Genomic DNA, 20454 nt, shown 5'->3' on the forward strand with positions numbered 1-20454 from the left:
TTTGCTTGGTTGAACTGCAGGAAGGAGTGATGACAAGAGGCCATCCCTAGAAGTTATGAAAGGAAACTGCGAGCAAGAGGGTAAGGAGTGGTTTCTTTGCGTGGAGGGTGGTTGAACCGTGGAATGCATTGTCTGATGGAGTGGTGGGAGCGAGAACGGTCAATGAGTTAAGAGTGGTATGATAGACTTTGTGTTTCTTAAGGGGGACCTCCCCTCAATGAGTCTTGACAGACTTTATGTTCTTAGGAAGGACCTCCCACGATGAGTCTTTTGACTCCATGGAGGCCTGAATAATAATAATAATATAAAAAGATAAGCTGAAATTTGAAACATTTTTATGTCATGTTTTTTGTCTTACCAGCTTACCAGCCTGGAACTTGGGGGGGGGGGGGGATTGGGAAGCGTGGGTGGCGTAGACACCAGGGGGAGCCCCCCCTAGTATATATATATATATACACTGATGTCATTATTTCACGTTCTCCTTTACTTATCCAGTCATTACTTGGTTGTACAGAAAACTGCCCATATATAAAACAAGTAAATCCTCTAAAGACTTTTATTATCATAAGGAATAGGCGAGGCCGTTTAGGCTTAAACAACTTTTTGAAGATCATAGGCAGCCAGCTCTACTTTCAGCTGTCACAGTTGGTCAAAGGCTATCAATGATTTAATAGGTATCTGTGAAAGAGATGGATAACTGCTTCAAACTTGTGGTTCCTAACCCTAATTATATTAGGATTAGGAACATAATGTCTGAATTAGAGTTCTACAGTCAATTTCCTTCAGTTGCAGGGTAAAAAACAAAGTATCCAGGAGAAAAAACTTAGTCTTTGGCTTTACCAAAGACTAAGTTGAGAACCAGTTTAAGAAGCCAAGTTCTTCTAGTTGGCAAACTAGTGCTATGGATGCAAACACTTCTACAGGATCTTTATTATATAATATATACATATATTTCATCTGATTTACACTCATTAAGTATGTGCAAGGATGTCTGTATAAGAGAAGCATTAGATGCTAATGCAGTTTGAACATGAATCAGAACGTTGTAATCTGTATGACCCAGTAGTATCATACAGATTACTGAGGAGATTATACAAAAAAGCATGGAGGTAACTTATGTCTAGATACATAAATGCCAGAAGTTAAGGGAACAAAGAGGTTGGGTTTGTTGTCTTAGTGAATACACTGTAGCTTCCAATTGTTGGCATTAGTGAAACCTGGCTTTTAAAGGTGCATGTACAGTGCTAACCAGTATCGAGGGTAAAGGGTACATTATTTTTAGGAAGGATAGATAAGATGGGAGAGGATGGGGGTGTGATGCTAATGATATTGATGATTTGAGTCCAATTAGGATAGAAAGGTATGATTGGAATACTAGTAACTATTTTCTTTTTGGCAGTGAGTTTGAATCTATGTGGTGTGATGTAGAGTCCAATAAGATCAAATGCAGATTTGGGCGTTGTTACAGACCTAGAGGACATGTTAATAGCGACAACAAAATGTTACCAAATAAACATAATGATGTGAAATGAGTAATTATCATGAGTGAATTTAGTTATCAAAACATTGATTAGGAAGTGGTAAAAACAAACAAGAAGAATGAAACTTAATTTAATGAGCTTCATTAGACAACTTCTTCATGCAGCATGTGAAAGAAGGAACTTGAGGTAAAAGAGTGTTAGATCTGATTATAGTGTCAGAAAGAGGTTTTAGTTAAAGACTGACTGTTTTGCCTCCAGTTGGTGACAGTGACTTTGGAAGTGGCTAAGTGTATAGCTATTCGATTTATAAAAGGTTACATACTAAACTACAAAGCTGGAAATTCTGACCATCTGAGGAGTATGCTAGGTTCTGTGCCATTGTATTGGTTGCTAGATGGAATCGATATCGACAATGCATGGAAAGAGTTTAAAGTACCTAAATGATGCAATATCAGAATATGTTCCTAGAGTTGGAAGAATAAATAGAGTAGGACAGAAATGGATGTGCAGTCTTATTAAGCAAGCAATTCTTAAGTTAATAAGAAACAGGCCAGAAGAGTTACACTTATTGTATGGAAAGATGCCAAGAAATTGGCATCTATAATTTATAGTATAGAGCCTGTCGGTATAGACGAAGCCCCTTGGTCTATACCTGAAAGACCTGGATTCGATTCCTGTCTATGACATGAGGAACCTTTATCTGGTCTCTTTTGACTGAAGGTGAGTTAGCCGTGTCACATACGGAGGTAGAGGGTTTTTCCTGCAAGAAACTCGGGTTTTTCATCCCTCAGAACAGACAAACCGGCCAGTAGAACACATGCAACTTACAGACAAGAATACTTGGCAGCATGGGGATAACCACCTTATCCTCATATTACAGTTAGGTGATCCAAGGATACTTGGTGCATAAGTTAAAGCCACTGTGGGTGGATGGAATTTATAGTACATGGTACCTTGAGATACGAGTGCCCCAACACACGAGTTTTTTAAGATACGAGCCATCACTAGGTTGATTTTTTGCCTTGAGTTACGAGCCAGAATTTGAGATACGAGCCTGCTTCAGTGACGTCACAACCACCACTCTGCTCAGATTCCCGAGTCTTGCACGTCGCTCATGTTTACCTCACCACAGAAGCATTTCTGTCGTGTTCAGTTTTAATTTTGTGTTTTTTTTTGTATGTACAGTTATTTAGCTAATTTTTTTCGTATAACCACGAGTCCAAAGAAGGTGAGTGTAAGTGAGAAAAGGAAAAAGGTGATATCCATGGAATTAAAGCATGAGATAATAGACAAACATGAGCAAGGTGTAAGGGTAATAGACTTGGCAATGCAGTACGATCGCACTACTTCTACGATATGTACTATTCTGAAGCAGAAGGACTCGATAAAGACTATAACTCCAGCTAAGAGCGTTAAAATTATTTCAAAGCTATGCAACTCTGTCCATGAAAAGATGGAGAACCTGCTGATTTTTTGATTGACAGGGAAGTAGCTCGCAGGATTCACTGTGATAGACTATAATTTGCGAGAAGGCATGAGCCATTTACGCAGATTTGCTACAGCAGACCCCAGATACTTCAGCACAGGAGGCTTCACAATAGCAGTTCAAAGCCAGTCGTGGGTGGTTCGAAAATTTCCGAAAAAGGACCGCATTCACTCTGTTGTCAGGCATGGTGAGGCAGCGAGCCATGATTCTAAGGCAGCTGAGGAATTTGTAAAAACCTTTGCTGAATTGATCGAAGCCAAAGGATACATCCCCCAACCAGTTTTCAACTGTGACGAGACAGGGCTCTTCTGGAAGAAGATGCCAAGCAAATCTTACATAACGGCAGAAGAAAAGAAGATGCCAAGCAAAACTTACATAACGGCAGAAGAAAAGAAGATGCCAGATCACAAGCCCATGAAGGATAGGTTGACCCTCGCACTGTGTGCAAATGCGAGTGGCGACTGCAAGATCAAGCCGCTGCTCGTATACCACTCAGAAAACCCCAGAGCCTTCAAGACACATAAGGTTTTAAAAGAAAAACTGCAGGTTATGCGGAGGGGAAAACCCAAAGGTGTGGGTCACCAGGCAGTTTTTTGTGCAGTGGGTCAACTTGGTCTTTGGTCCTGCCGTTAAGGAATACCTTGAGGTCAATGACTTACCCCTGCAAGCCCTTCTCGTCCTTGACAATGCTCCTGCCCACCCACCAAACCTCGAGGAGTTCAGCTTTATAAAGGTTCTCTACTTTCCACCCAACACCACCCCTATCCTACAGCCTATGGACCAACAAGTGATCTCCAATTTCAAGAAACTTTTTTACCAAACACATGTTCTGACACTGCTTTGAGGTTACAGAGAGCACAAACCTCACCCTTCGAGAGTTCTGGAAGGCCCACTACAACATTTTCATATGCCTCAAAATTATTGATATGGCCTGGCAAGGTGTTACAAAAAGGATCTTGACCTCTGCATGGAAAAAGCAGTGGCTGAAAGGGACTTTGAAGGATTTAGACCTGAACAGGAAGTGTTGGAGGAGATTGTGTCCCTCAGAAAGTCCATGGGCCTGGAGGTGGATGAGGGAGACATTGAAGACCTTGTCGCCATACATTCGGAGGAGTTGACGGAACTACACACGCAGTAACATATGGAGGTTCTGCAGGAGATTGGTACAACCGCAGAGGCAGAGGAGGTTATCTCTTCAAGTGAGATAAAGAAAGTGTTGGCAATGTGGGAAAAAGTTTCGGACTTTATTGAAAAGAAACACCCTGAAAAAGTTGCAAATGGTAGTGCAGCGGCGCTATTTAATGACACTTGCCTAACTCATTTCAGAAACATTCTAAAAGGGAGGAAGAAACAAAGCTCCTTGGACAGGTTTCTATTGAAACGCCCTGCCGATGAAAGTGACGAAAGCATGGCAAAAAAGGAAAAAACTAGTGAAGAAGAAAATTAAGTTAAGCAAAATTGAAGTGAAAGAAAAAATTAATACCATATGCTAATCGGCTCCGCCAACATCTGTTTATTTCTTTAGATTCTCTTTTACATGTATGTATGTATGTATGTATGTACAGTATTTGGTTTATTTTGTGTGTATACAATATTTGTTCATTATAAATACATTACTATAAAAAAATTTGAGTGGTTTTTTGGGGGCTGGTATGAATTAATCTCATTTTAATTAATTTCAATGGGGAAAATTGATTTGAGATACGAGCATTTTGACTTACGAGCTTGGTCATGGAATGAATTAAACTTTTATCTCAAGGTACCACTGTATAACCAAGTTGAAAAACTTTCAACAGTATGAAAAGAAACTGGCTCTTCAAGCTAAAGACAACTCAAAAGAATTCTGTCTTTATGCTGCATGTAAAAGAATCAGTATGAAAGAATGATTCTACTGAATGCAGATGGTATGCAAGTGACAAATGCAGAACAGGTCATTCAACTTATAATAGTGCATTTTGATAATAGCTATCAACTTGGTGAAAAGGCAGCATTGGGCTGAATGCTACTTCTACATTGGGGAAAGAAACTCAGGTGTATGAGGAGGTACTAGATCTGTTGTATAAACTGAATAAAAATTCAGCAATATGGATTGAAGGGATCAGCACAAATGCCAAATGTTTTCAGCTGAACTGGTTGTTCCTTAGATCAGGCTACATATTTTGAGTCTTGGAACAAGGAAGATTCCACAGGAGTGGAATGTGTGATAATCCCATTGCACAAGAATTGTGTAAAGACTGATCATGAGGGTGGTGTAAAACTAGCTGTTGACTTACCAGTATCTATGGAGTGGTAGTGAAGCGTTTGGAAAAGTGACAAGAGCTTGTAAACAAAAATAGTTTGACAGAGAATCTATACTTTGCAATGAATAGCATGGGTTCAAACCACCCATGCTATTCATTGCAAAAAAATAAGTGCAAGTTGCTTGCATTTTATATTGTTGAATTAGACAAAGGAAATGGATGTACTATGATGCTTTTATACTTTGTTCAGGATACAGATTATAAAGATTGAAAAAGTTTTGGACTGCAGACACTAGGAAACAGAAAAAAAGGGGATGATATGATTGAGCTTTATAAACTTTTAAAGGATATCATACAGTATAACCAAAAGATGGAATTTTTCATTTTATAGAGGGTGGGGAATGGATGAAAGGCCATCACTGGATGTTAAGAGCAAATGCATTCAAGAAAGGAATGAGAGCTCTATTTTTCTTCATATAGTAGTGCATGATTCCACTGGCTTAACTTTAGATATAGTGAGTGCAGGTATAGTGAATGAATTGAAGAAAACATATGACATCTGAGTTGGTGATGTGTAGCCCACACACACAATGAGTCCCTGACCTCTTGTAGGTCTGATAATAATAATAATTATATGATTATTGAATTACTTAAGGAATTCACAATGTAAACTGGAATATAAATTAAAATAAACTTTAATATATACTTCCTATATTTTGGCAATGTCACATTGCCATCTTCATGGGAACTTAAGATTAAAACACGTGCATGCAGGCACTAGAACAGCAAATGAGGTAGAAGTGAGGAGACCACTGTTATTCCTAAAGTTCTGATGGTGCCCCCTAGCGAGCTATATTAGGTATTCTTGGCCGTTGGGCTGAAGTGCTCATGATGTACATTTCCAAAATTTGGGGCAGTCTCATGCATCCAAATTTGTTGAGGTTGGGCATGTTTTTTAGGTCTGAGGCTAATTTCATGAATAGTCTTTCAAATTTTGTATATTGGTGGATTGATACAGTACAAAGTGCCTTAGACGATAGAAATATACGATCTGATAATGTTGGAGTCTTGACAAGTAACAGACTAATTTGGAGGAAAATTGTAGATAAGAAGTTAGTAATGATGTAAATTTTTTATGTAGTACTATCATATCCTGTACACCCCTTGAGGGTACATATCAGGAATTTGATGATGATCATGAGTCTTTCAAATTTATACTTGCCATGGTGTATTACTTCTACAAGAATAATAATTATAATAGCCGTTTCTTCAACCGGTTTCTGAGTTAGCCGATCTCTGGCATGAGCAATTAGGTATTTTCTCCTGGAAACTTGGGTTTTTCATCCTATAAGCTGAAAATCGACCTTAGAACTACACCTTCATGTTCGAGGCTTAATGGAATTATATACAACACTCAGAAAGGATTAAAACTGATTTTAATGCTTCCAATATTTCATCTCAGTCACTGAGACATCTTCAGGGATTACAAAAAAAACTACTGTAACACACACACAAAAAAAAGAACACAATACTAAGTGAAACACGTGGATGACTCTAATCCTATCTAGGTGGTGTGCCCTCTATGAGTGTTTGTAGGTGGCCTAGAATGTAAGGCGGGATCTCTGATAATTAATGTTTTTTATCAAATTTTGGGAAGTTTAAAGCAATTATATTTATTTAAATTCAGTCGATTTCTGAGTACCACCCGCAGATTCTAAAAATAGTCTTTTTTTTTAAAAAATTTACTATGGTGGAGTATGGTGGTTTTTTTCCAAATCCTGTGGCTTGTATCCAAAACATGGTCTGCAAGGCCAGATTGACCATAATCGTGATTGCAGATGTATGATTTGTGTTCTTCTAAGTGGATGGTTGCTAATATAACCGTTTGTCCAATCTTCTGTCAAAGCAACTGGCTAACTCTCTGACCCCCCCCCTCACTGGAGTTATTATTATTACCCCAAGACCTCATGGTGTCAAAGACTCATCTGGGAGATTGTTTTATCACACACACACACACACACACACACACACACACACACACACACACACACACACACACACACACACACAGCTCATCGTACCATGCCTTGAACACATTCAAACTCCTTGCAGACACCACACTCTCAGGCAAGGCATTCCAATCATTTACAACTCTGCATGAGAAAAACCTGCCTCCCACTCCCCTACTCACACCTTCTTTATACAGTTTCCAGGCATGACCTCTGGTTCTCCACCGATCTCCCACTATTTTCTGTAGAACTTCTCCAGCATTGATCCTATAACAACCCCTTACCAACTTATAGGTCTCTATCATATCTCCCCCTCTTACACCTGTCCACCAGACTCTGCAAATTGCATCGTCTCATTCTTTCCTCATACTCGACATTCCAGAGGTCAGAAACTACCTTAGTCAGTTGCCTTTGGACCCTTTCCAGCATCTCTTCATTTTTCTGAAAACCAGGTGACCACATCTGGGCACAATAATCCATGTGTGGCCCCTAATCAAAGCCTTATACAAAGGAACAAGAATCTCCCAACTTCTACATGTCAGTGTCCTCTGCATCATTCCCGGAAGCCTTTGTGTTGTCTTCACAATTTTGGCTATGTGTTCCCTAAATTTCAGATCCTTATCCACTATCATCCCCAGATCTCTTACTTCTTCCGCCTCCAACAATATATCCTCACCAAGCATAAATTCTGCCATCCCATCTTTGTTTTCCAAATTTTAAAACCTTACATTTTGCAACATTGAACTCACATCCCCATTTCCGTGCCTAATCAACTCAATTTATTCAAGTCTTCTTGCAAGGCCACAACATCTTCACTACTCTTCATGGTTCATCCCAACTTTGCATCTTCTGCAAACAACTGAATATCTCCATCCAAATCTTCACCTATATCATTAATATACAAGTTAAACAGCAATGGACCTAAAACAAACCCCTGAGGCACTCCACTAGTGACTTTCCTTTTCCTGGATATCGCTCCCCCCATACACAACTTGTTGATACCTATCAGACAGCCAGTCTCCAATCCAATGCACCAATCTAATATCCAACCCCATCCACTCCAATTTGACTATCAACTTATCATGCTGTAATCTATCAAAAGCCTTTGCAAAATCTAAGTATATTACTGTGTATCCTTCTCCTCTGTCCATGGAAGCAGTCACCTTGTTGTAATAAGTAAGTAGATTACTAAAACATGACCTCCCTTTAGCAAATCCATGCTGTCCATCAAAGATAATACCATTGTTGTCAACCCAACTCTGGATCCTAGTTCTCACAAACTTCTCCAACAACTTAACCACAACACCTGACACACAGATAGGCCTATAATTTGATGCTTGAGTTCAATCACCTCCTTTACGAAGTGGCACAATCTTACCCTCCCTCCATTCCTTAGGAACTCGACCGAGTGCAAGACTCGTATTAAAAAAAATATGTCAAGGCAGACTTGCATCCTATATAAAAAACTCTATCCATTTTAAAACTCTGATTGAAAATCTAACTTTAAATAATAGAGACATATCGGTAAACTTTGACATCACATCACTGCTCCACCAATATTCCCTTAAATGACACCTTAACACTCAAATAAAACTTTTTTCCTTCTGATATCTTAGATCTCTTTTACTTTACAATCAATTCTGGTTATTTTTCTTGGAAGAACAAAATTTACAAATAGATTTATATCTATTATAGAAAGATATCTGGAGAAGCAGAAAGAAGTCTACTTATGTTTTATTGACTACACAAAGGCCTTTGACAATATACAACATGAACAACTAATCAAATGCATCAGAAATTTAGGAGTAGATGGTAAAAATACTAGATTACTGATAAATCTATAATTGGGAGCGAACTGCCTCAATAAAAATATTCAGGAGAAATCTTGAAGGAATTTCCAGTAAAGAAGGGTGTCAGAGAAGGCTGTGTTTCTTTCTCCTATATTGTTTAACCTCTATAATGAAAATACCTTCGAGCAATTAGAAGAATTTAAAGGAGTCAGCATAGGAGATAGGAATATAAACAACTTAAGATATGCAGATGATACAGTACTGCTAGCTGAAAATAAAAAAGATCTTAAAAACCTAGTAGAAGAGACGCTGAAGCTAAGTGAAAAATATGGACTTAATTTCAACTTCAAAAAAACTAAAACCTGCTGGTCACAAGAGAAAAAGGGAAATGGAAAGTGTAATAAGGAAATATCAAGAAGAAAAGAAATTGCCTTCATTAGCATGAAAAACATTCTGACCTCAAAGGAAATTCACACAAAAACAAGAATTAGGCTATACAAATACTACGTATGGTCAACACTGCTATATGGAGTAGAAACCTGGATAATATCAAAATATTGTGAAAATAAACTCAAAGCATTTGAGATGTGGATCCTCAGAAGAATTCTTAAAGTCCTATGGACTGCCAAAAAAGCTAATTTAGAAATATTAAATATGATTGGAGAAGATAGGAATCTGTTGAAAACCATTAAGAAAAGGAAGCCCACCTACCTTGGTCACATACTAAGGCATGAATTCCTATAAAAAAACACTTCTAGAAGGAATAATACAAGAAAAAAGAAGAAGAAGAAGACAAAGAACAAATTGGATGGGAAATATTAAGGACTGGATGTTTTTGTCCTATGAAGAATACAAAAGAGAAGCACAAAACCTTACATGGTGGAAGCTCATGGTAGTCAATCTCCTGGAAGGAGATGACATCTGACAAGACAAGAACCACATACACAACCTTCTTTTCCAATGGCTACAGCAATTACAGAATTAAAAAAATAATCAGTTCCTCTTCCATTCCCAGCTATCTCTTGAGAAGGATTTCAGAAATGGCATCACCATACCCTACATCCGTGGCATGTCAGAAAAAATAGCCAGCTCCTTAAAAAAAGTACAACCTTCACACAGCGTTTAAGCCCTACCATAAACTTGCTACCCTTATGCATTCTACTAAAGATCAGCTCCCTGCTCTCTCAGTGCATGGAGTTTATAAAGTACCTTGTTCCTCTAAGCCGGCTTACTTTGGACAAAAAACACTTCTAGAAGTGTTTTTTTGTAGATTAGCAGCCATCTGTTTAGAGAACATAAATCATACATCTGCAATCACAACTATGGTCAATGCAGACCATGTTTTGGATACACCCCACAGGATCTGGGGGGGTATATGCAAAACCCACCATGCTCCACCATAATAAATTCAAAAAAGAAAGACTATTTTTAGAATCTGTGGCGGCACTCAGAAATCAACTGAATTTAAATAGATACGGTGCATAAAACTTCCCAAAATTTGGGAAACATTAATTATCAGAGATCCCACCTCACATCCTAGGCTGCCTACAAATGCCCATAGGGAGTGCACCACCTAGACAGGACTTTAGAATCACCCACATGTTTCACTTAGTGTTGTGTTGTATTTGTGCGTATGTTACAATTGTAACATGTCAATTGTAATTGTAACCTGAAGATATCTCAGTGACTGAGACGAAATATTGGAAGCATTAAAATCAGTTTTAATCCTTTCCGAGTTCTGTATATATTCCATTAAGCCTCCAACATGATGTCCTCACAGTGCTTAAGCCTCAACACATGGAACTATACCATCTCAGACAATATACTGTGCTAAGGTTATTGACCACAAGATAGCAACACTTGTCTGCTTCTCTTCACTGGATGTCATTTATAATTAGTAATATTCTTGAGCCAGATTTCTTTGCTTAGGTGTCTTGGAGATTGAACTTCTCCTCTCCCCTTTTCCAAAAGTTACATGTAGCTAAAATATATCATCAGATGCTGTTAAATTCATTGATAGTTTGAGCCAGTTATCTCTGTTTGGTAATGGGTGGAGTCTGAGTGTTCCACAGTCTCCAAAAGTTAGATAAGCACACAAAAAATATGCTTAGAAAATTCATCTAATCGGTGGCCTTCTTCTGTTGATCTGGTATCAGAGAGAGAGAGAGAGAGAGAAGAAAAATGGCTGAAACAAACTTCACCACCATATTCCAATTCACTTGTCCATTTTTGGTCATTGTTTTCTTCTTTCATTTGTAGTGAATAGCTGAGTCAGGCATACTTTCAGTTCCCATATTTTTGTTCTGTCTTAAAATCTTCTGCAAGGGTTTTACCAAGTCAATTCCAATATTCCACTGGTCTTGGAGGACTTCATCTGTTTTGGAACAGCATGGAAAAAAAAAAAGCACATGGAACCACATCTTATTTTGTTGTATATCCTTTACTCCTGACTTATTGTGGCTATCTACTTCATAGAAATCAAAAATGTTTCATTGGCAATGAAAGAGATCGTCAAAGGTTACATTTGAAGAAGTTTTCTTCTATTGGGTTTATTCATCATTTGTCTTAATGATCAGTAAACTAAGCAAAAGATAATAAATAAATAAAACACATCTTCTATAAATCAAACAACTTTTATTCTACAAGGAGATTAGATACAGAATCTTTAGCTGTAACCTCTTTGAAGACTGATGGATAACTGTTCTCAGTTTTAAGGTTTCAATGAATGATTTTTCAGGAGAGAAAGAGCAGGATGACAACTGCACCATCTAATGTCCATAAAATTAATAGTGAAGTTCCTGCAACAATTTTTTTGCAGTGTGTGTATGTATTTGTGTAGTTAAAAAGTAATGGTTCTTGGAGAAAAGTCTTACTTTCTGCGAAAGATCAACTAACTCCAGAATCAGTATAAAAAAAAGCTTGAAGAAAAAAGGCCTTCTAGTCAGCGACTAGAAATAAACCTAGAACAGTCTTTCCTCAGGCCACCCAGTGCTATGGATGCAACATCTTTCTAGAATTATGCAGGCACTGAAAAAAAAAAAAAACTTATTTCTATTACATATGTTGTGTCGGAAAAAGAGCTGACTCACTATTCGTAAGCCATCTTGTTTCCGACCCAACACGTAGTGACAATTAGACCTAAGGATAAGGACATGCTTATGCCTCCGGAGAAAGGGCTAAGAGAGTATTGTATATATGTTCACTCAAAAGTATATCAAACCGACTGAGATTGTTAATATTAAATAAACTTAGGAAATCTGTATTTAGAATTTATCAATTCTAAATACAGATAAATTGATAATGTGTAAAATAAGCAAAGGGAAATTGTGTCTCAGGACCGAAATTGTTATTATTATTGTGCATAAGAGATCTATGTATTAGAACCATGTCAAAACAGTTCGGAGTTGGGGTGACAAATCAGCCGTGGCTAATTGGTCACCCCAAAAGTTATTCAGTTATTTATGTTTTTCAAAAGCATAAACCCTCAACAAATTTTCCCTCAGTTCTCTGGCGAAGAATCAGACGACGTGGGGGCATTTTTTGAATACATAGAGGAACTTAGGAAAATAGGGCGCTGGAGTGACTTCCAGTTGCTTATTCTGCTCCGCAGCAAGTTGACTGGAAGGGCAAAAAGTTTCTTCTACTCCTCGCCACTATTGAAAAATACGATGGACTACCAGAGGTTCAGGCAAATTCTCATCTCACAATTTTCAAAAACCAAAACCGTGGGACCTAACCTCTGGAAGCTCCAAGGAATAAAACAGAAGGGAAAAGGAAAGCGTCCCTGAATACTATAACAGGTTACTCACATTTGCTAATACACTGAGTGTACCTGAGGATGAGAAACGCCATTTGGACTGGACCGTGTTCCAACTTTTCAGAGTAGGCTAAAGACAAGAACTAAGGGGGTAGCTTTTGCAAAGGGGATATCCAACCAAAAAGAATGCCATGATGCCGTTACAGAGAAAGAACAACTGCTTGGGGACATCTACCCCTCAGCCACTGTAAGCCATAAATGTTGTGAAGAATAAGCAAAGAAGATAATAGATGCCCAAGTCAAAGAGGGGAAGGGAGAGAAAAGGAAATGGAGAAATGTCAGAAAGTGCAGGAAAATATAGAAAGAAACAAAACTGAATCATCTGCAAAGTCACTATTGATGCCTGTAACTTCAATGAAGTTCACTCCTTGGTCAGACAGGAGGTTGAAAAGTTACAACAGCCGCTCATAGAACGACTTGACTTAGTAATCAGTCAGTTAACGATAAATCCTTCCAACGGTCAGAGTTCTCAAATGATTCAGGAAGAAAAGGTAACTGATCTCATTCATCAAGAAGTAAAAAGATTGCACCAGCCTGTGTTCGATAAGTTAGAGTCTCTGATGGAAAGGTTAACGGAAATGTCTGCCTAAAGTGGACCGAACTCTCCTTTGTCTTTAGAGAGGTTAGATGAGATTTTTGCCGAAAGATTCCTAGGTGTTACCAATGTAATAAATTAGGGCACATTGCTCGCGATTGCTTTACTGCGCCAGGAAGCTAAAGAGTCAGGCACCAACCTGAGACTACATCTCACATTTGTGCCAAACCAAATGAAAAGGGGGGGGAGAAAATTCACAGGGATGACCGTAAAAACAAGAATAGGCAGAAGGGATATTAACGCACTCTTAGACACCAGCTCTCAGGTTTCTACAATATCTGAGAACTGCATCAGGGAACTGGGTACCTGCATGAAAATAAGAACTAAGAGATTGAGGAAGTCCATTAGACTCTTACGGCTATGCATTAGACTCTTACGGCTACATTAGACTCTTGTGGCTTATGCCCAAAAGCGTGTGAGGCTAAAAGTAGAATTGGAAGGATTAGGCCTACATGCCTGGCATAACTTCCTAGTTCTACCCAAGAACTCGCTCTCACACGTGGAAATGATTTTAAGTGAGGACTTTTTAAGGAAGCACGGATTCTCTTGTGACTATCCCAAGGCGAGTTCCGTGGAAGAAAGGATGACAAAACAAAGGATCAGTAGTTCGAATGCCAAGGAGAGGAGGACAAACCCTTGCTCAGCGAGACTCAATACAGGAAGGAGGCAGAACTGAAGACAGGAAGGGAAGACTCAACGACTGACACTCAATCTAAGATTGATACCATTACACTTAAGAGAGTAGATAATAACTTGGTCACAGTAAAAAGGGCAAAGCAAGGAGATGGAAATAGAGAATTTGACTGAAAGCAAGAGCACACATCTGAGCGGGCGGCATGTGCAGGTCAAAAACCCCTACATATATCGTGTTACTGCCAAAAGTCAGTGCGTATTGGAAAGATCACCCCACCGCGGAAAACTGAGGACTAAAATTTTCTTGGGGAGAAATTCTGGTTACAGTGGGAAAGGGGAAATGAAAAGTAAGAGACAAAGAAATTTTCTCGTAACTCTGTTAAGAAAAAATTTTAAAGGGGAGGCCTTTGTTGTGTTGGAAAAAGAGCTGACTCACTATTCGTAAGCCATCTTGTTTCCGACCCAACACACAGTGACAATTAGACCTAAGGATATGGACATGCTTATGCCTCCAGAGAAAGGGCTAAGAGAGTATTGTATACATGTTCACTCAAAAGTATACCAAACCGACTGAGATTGTTAATATTAAATAAACTTAGGAAATCTGTATTTAGAATTGATAATGTCTGTGTAAAATAAGCAAAGGGAAATTGTGTCTCAGGACCGAAATTGTTATTATTAAATGTGCAGAAGAGATCTATGTATTAGAACCATGTCAAAACAGTTCGGAGTTGGGGTGACCAATCGGCCGTGGCTAAGAGTATGACGTAGTCACCGAGAGAGGGCGCTCGCATTTGTAACATAAGGCACGGCGTGAGACTCAAACTCTCTCTCATTTTCTGTTCCCGTCCAATCATGGAGAGCTACGGAAGCTTGTTGCCGGTGCCCAGCAACAATCTCCCAATTGCTGTTGTACCGAGTCGAGTAAAGCCACCAAAGGAATGAAGTCAGAATTCTAGTAAAGAGCCATTGGTAAGCTATGCCAATGCGAAGGGCAACCTTCGAAGATAGTGGAAGTAAGTCGCTGATGCCATAGAAACATGTGGTGAGAAAATACGGAAGTCTTGCATATCGGAAGTGAAAGCATGGAGGGAAGTCTTGGAAACACTGTGAATAGAACAGGATGGTAATATACAATTTTTCATACTCATTATAGAATTGTAATCGTAAAAGAAATAGGAGCCAAGGATTTAAGGAGCTCCACACATTAATTTACCCATAGTGCCTAAAAGACTGCTTGGACTGATCTGTCTGTGTCAAATAAGCTGGTGCCACTCTAAGTTTGTGCTGAAAAAGGAACCTAACCTTTGAACTGTTTGTCAGGAGGAAGCTGTATGATATAACGTTAGATATTAGCCTGATTTTTAATTAAGTTGTGGGGGGGGGATAGAGCTTGAGTACGAATTAGAATATTTTTCCATGTTAAAATATAAGACGGGATGCATCTGACATACTTACTTTGCATAAAGTTTGTATATAATTGTGCTTAGAAAATGAGCACTGAGTAACTCTGTATGGAATAATCGAGTCTAAACATAATAACATAACAGAGATATAGGATTGTTTCTTTTAAACATAAGAATTGAAATTTTGGATATCTTAACCTAAAGAAGGGGGGGGGGGAGTTCAGACTCTCTAGCATTGAAATTATTACTTAAAGTGTATCTATGCAAGTGTTTATAGTAAATGTATTTCTTTATATCAAAGTTCATGAGTCTGTTGTCTCTGAGATTGAATTACCACTTATAAAACTTTTGGACCTGTATGAGTGAAGGGGGAAGCAATTTACGTAAGAAAGAAAAGGGAGTAGCCATGACTGCACATCACGTGATCCCTTTGTTGTTTAGCGTTATTTATTTGTATCAGAATTTGGTTGCCGGCTGGCGCAGTCATTCTAAACAAAATATAAATTTGTTGGCAATGAAATAACTGATATGCATGAGAGATAAATAATACATACAGAATAATACAACATGAGAATAAAAGTAAAAGTGACAAGAGACGACGATGTAACACATACCAAAATGCACTTATGGTTATTCAGAGTTGATGTAAAGGTAAAGGAAATGAAGGGAAGGAGATTGTTTTGTCTGTTAGTTACATGTGTTCATTGGCCAGTTATGTTTCACAGGATGGGAAGGGGGGGGTAGAACAAACTACTTTCCTGGATGGAAGAAAAATCCCTTAACTTCCACGAGGCTAGATAACTCACGTTTATCTATTTGTATTTAATAAGCATTTAAGTGAAATCTTTCCAGCAAGAGGGCATGACTGCTGAAATGTCTTCCAGTAACAAAAGAATCAAATGAAAACTAATAATTACTAAAATATATGATGATGATACTTATGCAAAATTTCAATAACTGAATACTGTTTTCATTTCGTTTCAATAGAATAAAGATCCAAATGCACCAGTATTGCTTTGGCTCCAGGGTGGTCCAGGAGGATCATCGTTATTTGGTCTTTTTGTTGAAAATGGTCCCTTTGTGATAAATTCAAACCTCTCTGTAAAATTAAGAGAATATACTTGGGCACGTCAGTTTTCTATATTATACATTGACAATCCGGTTGGAACAGGATTTAGCTTTACGCAAGATGACAAAGGATATGCTCGCAATCAGACTGATGTGGCAAAGGATCTTTATGAAGCACTGCAACAGTTCTTCACTGTATTTTATGAGTTCCGGCTGAATGATTTTTATGTCACTGGAGAATCATATGCAGGTAAGAATCAGGAGATCGTAATTATAGATTTAATTATTATTATAATTTATATGTATATATAGAAAGAATTTATGCTATGTAGAATGTAAGCTGGAATAAATATTAGAAATTAAGTAGAGACTACAATAAATGCTTAATAAGCTTGAACTGCTGAAGTAACAGAGGGGGGGGTGGAGTGTTGAGACCCAAAGAAAGAGAGAGAGAGACTCATAATTTACCCAAACATGAATATATCACAATAATGCATTTTTTTCTATTATACTTTGCATATTCTAGAAAGATATAAAAAATGAGATTGCCTGCTTGTATGAGATGAGTAGTGATCAAAAAAAAAAAAAAAAAACAGAAATGAGTTCAAAAAATCAGAAGAGGAGTTTTGATTTAATCGTCAGTGTTATTTACATAATGTGGATTCTGCTTTATGATACTGAATATTTTCAATGGTTGCTTATAAATGACAGAAGAAATTATTATTATTATTATTAACATCTGACCTCCATAGAATCAGAGACTAGTTATGGGACGTACACACTATTGCATACAAACTTATTCAACCATGCCTTAAACTGATTCAATGTGCTTACATTCACAACACATTCAGGCAATGCATTCCACTCACCAACCACTCTCCATGGTTCTTTGCTCATACCCTCCTTATACAGTTTCTAGTGATGGCCTATTGTTCTACCCCCCCCCTCCAATTCTATGAAAAATCTCTTGACTAGCTTATATAGTTCAATCATATTACCCTCTTCCTCCTATTCATGAGGCTGTGAAATTCACATTTTCTCAATCTGTCCTTGTACACCACATTCCAAAGACCATGACCACCTTTGTGAATCTTCTCTGGACCCTTTCCAAGATATCCTAATCACCATGAAAACCAGGCAACCAAATCTCTGCACAATATTCAATATGCAGCATCATCAAGGCCTTATACAACAGCATTATAAGCTCTCTATATCTGTATGTCAGGGTCCTCTGCATCATTGCCATTATCCAATGTGACAACTTCACAACTTGTGAAATGTGGCCTTGTCCACCACCACTCCCAGATCTCTCATCTGCTCTCCCTCTTTAAAGTTTCCCCCACCAAGTGTATACTTGGCATCCCGTCACCATTTACCAAATTTCAAAACCTTACATTTTGCAACACTGAACTGATAGTTCCATTTATCTGCCCATTCAAGTTCTCGTGCAAGACCAAAATATCTGCTTGACTCTGCATTGCTCTTTCCAATTTGGCATTATCTGCAAACCACTGCATATCCCTAGTTACACCTATCCCAATATCATTAATATACAAATTGAACAACAATGGTCCCAAAACTGATCTCCCTGCAGCACCCCCCCCCCCCCCCCCCAGTGACCTTCCTCTTTCAGGATACTGCACTGCCATATACAACTTTCTGATACCTATCTGAGAGCCTGTCACTGATCTAACTCAGAAATATGTTATCCAATCCCATCTGTTTCGATTTATTTAGCAGCTTGTTGTGTGGGAGCCTATCAAAAGCTTTTGCAAAATCCAAGTACCCCACTGTATATGTATCTCCCTTGTCATAGTACATAAGTTAATAAAACATGATCTCCATTTAATTTGTTGCCATAGCCTTATCACTACCTTTATGCAGTGGAACAATTTTACCTTCTTTCCACTCACCTTGAACCTGTGCTATTGTAAGACTCTTATTAAACAGGCATGCCAATGCTACTGCCAGTTCCATGGAACATTCCCTTAAGACACGTGGTGGTATGTCATCAAGGTTATTTATTTCCTTAAATACCTCCTGCTCACTCACAATTAAGCCATCCTCTCCTATGACCTCTACACTTAAGTTGCTCATGATTCCACCCTGGTGAGGATGAAACACCCTTATAAATTGATCACTGAATACCTCAACAATGTCTTCTGCAGCAGTTACCATTCTACCACTTTCATACTTTCATCCATTAACTTCATCTTACCATGATCATTCTTCCTTCTATTTGCCACATATCTAAAAAACTCTCCTAGTTTTTCTTTGCCCCTGATTTGCCAATTTCTACTCGTACTCTACTTTTGTTTTCCTTACAAATGAGTCACTCTCCTGGCTTGTTCCTTATATTCTTCATGCGACTCTTGTGGAAAGGCTTAGACGTTTGTTATGCATTTTTTACTAAATAATTTAAGGAAATTACAACGTAAACTAGGATATATATTAAAATAAATTTTCATATACGTCAACGTCACATTGCCATTTTCAAGAAACTTAAGAACAAGACATGTGCATGCAGGCACAACAAAAAGTAAGTGAGGAAGAAGCAGGAAGCTATTATTTCTCCTAAAGTCCTGATGGTGCCCCCTAGCAGGCATTGTTGGTATTCTTGGGCGATTGGGCTGAAGGTCTTCTGATGTAGGTTTCCCAAATTTGAGGCAGTCTCATACAGCCAAATTTGTTGAGGTTTGAATTGTTTCTTTGGGCTGAAGGTGATTCCATGAAAAGCCTTTCATATTTGTATTTACTACAGTGTATTATCATGGCTTTCTTCCACCGTATTCTATGGCAGGTATCCAGCGCATGGTCAGCAAGACCAGAGTGGCTGTATTGGTGAAACCGGATGTAGTCCTTGTGTTCTGAAATTCTGATATTTGCTGTCCTGCCTGTTTGGCCAAAGTAGGACAGCTTACAACTGCAAGGGACCTGGTATACACCAGGTAGGTCTGGGGGGGTGGGAGAAGGTTGGTCTTTAGGAGAGTGGATAAGGGAGGCCAATTTTTTATATGGTCTGTAACAAGACGTTAAGTCATGTTTTTTTAAGGATTTTTGTAATTTTTTCCAAGGTGCCTTGGATATAGAGTATGGTGATGGTTTTAGAGTAATCCTTGTTGTTGGGGGGGGGGTTGTGGTTTACTGGTTTCAATATTTTTTGGATTTTTTTGGAGGGGTAGCCATTGGCTGAGAAAGTGTTGAGAATGTGGTTTAGTTCTGTGGTTAGGGTATTGTCATTTGAACAGATAAGTTTAGCCCTGTTGTGTAGTGTCTTAATGATTCCATAGTGTTGTGAGGAGGAGTGGTGGGATTGTTGATGAATGTATCTGCTTGTATGGGTGGGTTTTCTATAGACTGAGAAAACCAAGGTTCCATCAGGCTGGCAGGTGACTAGTGTGTCTAAGAAAGGAAGGCAGTTGTTTTTTTGTTCTTCCAGGGTGAATTTGATTCTGGGGTGTTGGTTATTTATGTGTGTTAGGAAGGAGAGGAGTGCATCGGAGCCATGTGGCCAAATAGCAAACACATCATCAACATAGCGAAGCCAAATGGTTGGTTTTTGTGGGGCAGAGTTTAAGGCTTCAAAAGTCTCCATATAAAAGTTGGCCAAGAGTGGGGAGAGTGGAGAATCCATGGCTGTCCTTTCTATTTGTTTGTAGAATTTTCCTTGCCAAACAAAATAGCCTGAGTTCATTGTGAACTGAAATAGGGCTGTGATATCGGGAGGAAATTTAGCTTGGATTAGCTCTAAGGATTCTTTGAGTGGGACATTTGTGAATAAGGAGGAGGAGGAGACATCAAAACTGACCATTATGTCAGTGTATTTGAGTGTAAGGTTTTCTATGCTGGCTTTGAAGTGGGCTGAATTTTTTAGTGTGAAGGTGTGTTGCCAGTATAGTGTGTGAGAGCTTTGGCCAAATGTTTAGTTA

The 20454-nt window shown here is 38.5% G+C and overlaps 1 protein-coding gene across 1 annotated transcript in view; it reads left to right on the forward strand.

Moving 5' to 3' along the window:
• The window catches only part of LOC150105467 (putative serine carboxypeptidase CPVL), a 57611-nt gene that overhangs the window by 18960 nt on the left and 18197 nt on the right, over positions 1–20454 (forward strand). Inside the window, exon 2 of the mRNA XM_090394168.1 lies at positions 16445–16775. Within this exon, the coding sequence (XP_090250294.1) occupies positions 16445–16775 (331 nt within the window). The remainder of the gene's footprint in view (positions 1–16444; positions 16776–20454) is intronic.

Source organism: Typopeltis vanoorti, chromosome 6, assembly GCF_054136105.1.
Source record: "Typopeltis vanoorti isolate ZY-2024b chromosome 6, IOZ_Tvanoo_1.0, whole genome shotgun sequence".
NCBI classification, from domain to species: domain Eukaryota; kingdom Metazoa; phylum Arthropoda; class Arachnida; order Uropygi; family Thelyphonidae; genus Typopeltis; species Typopeltis vanoorti.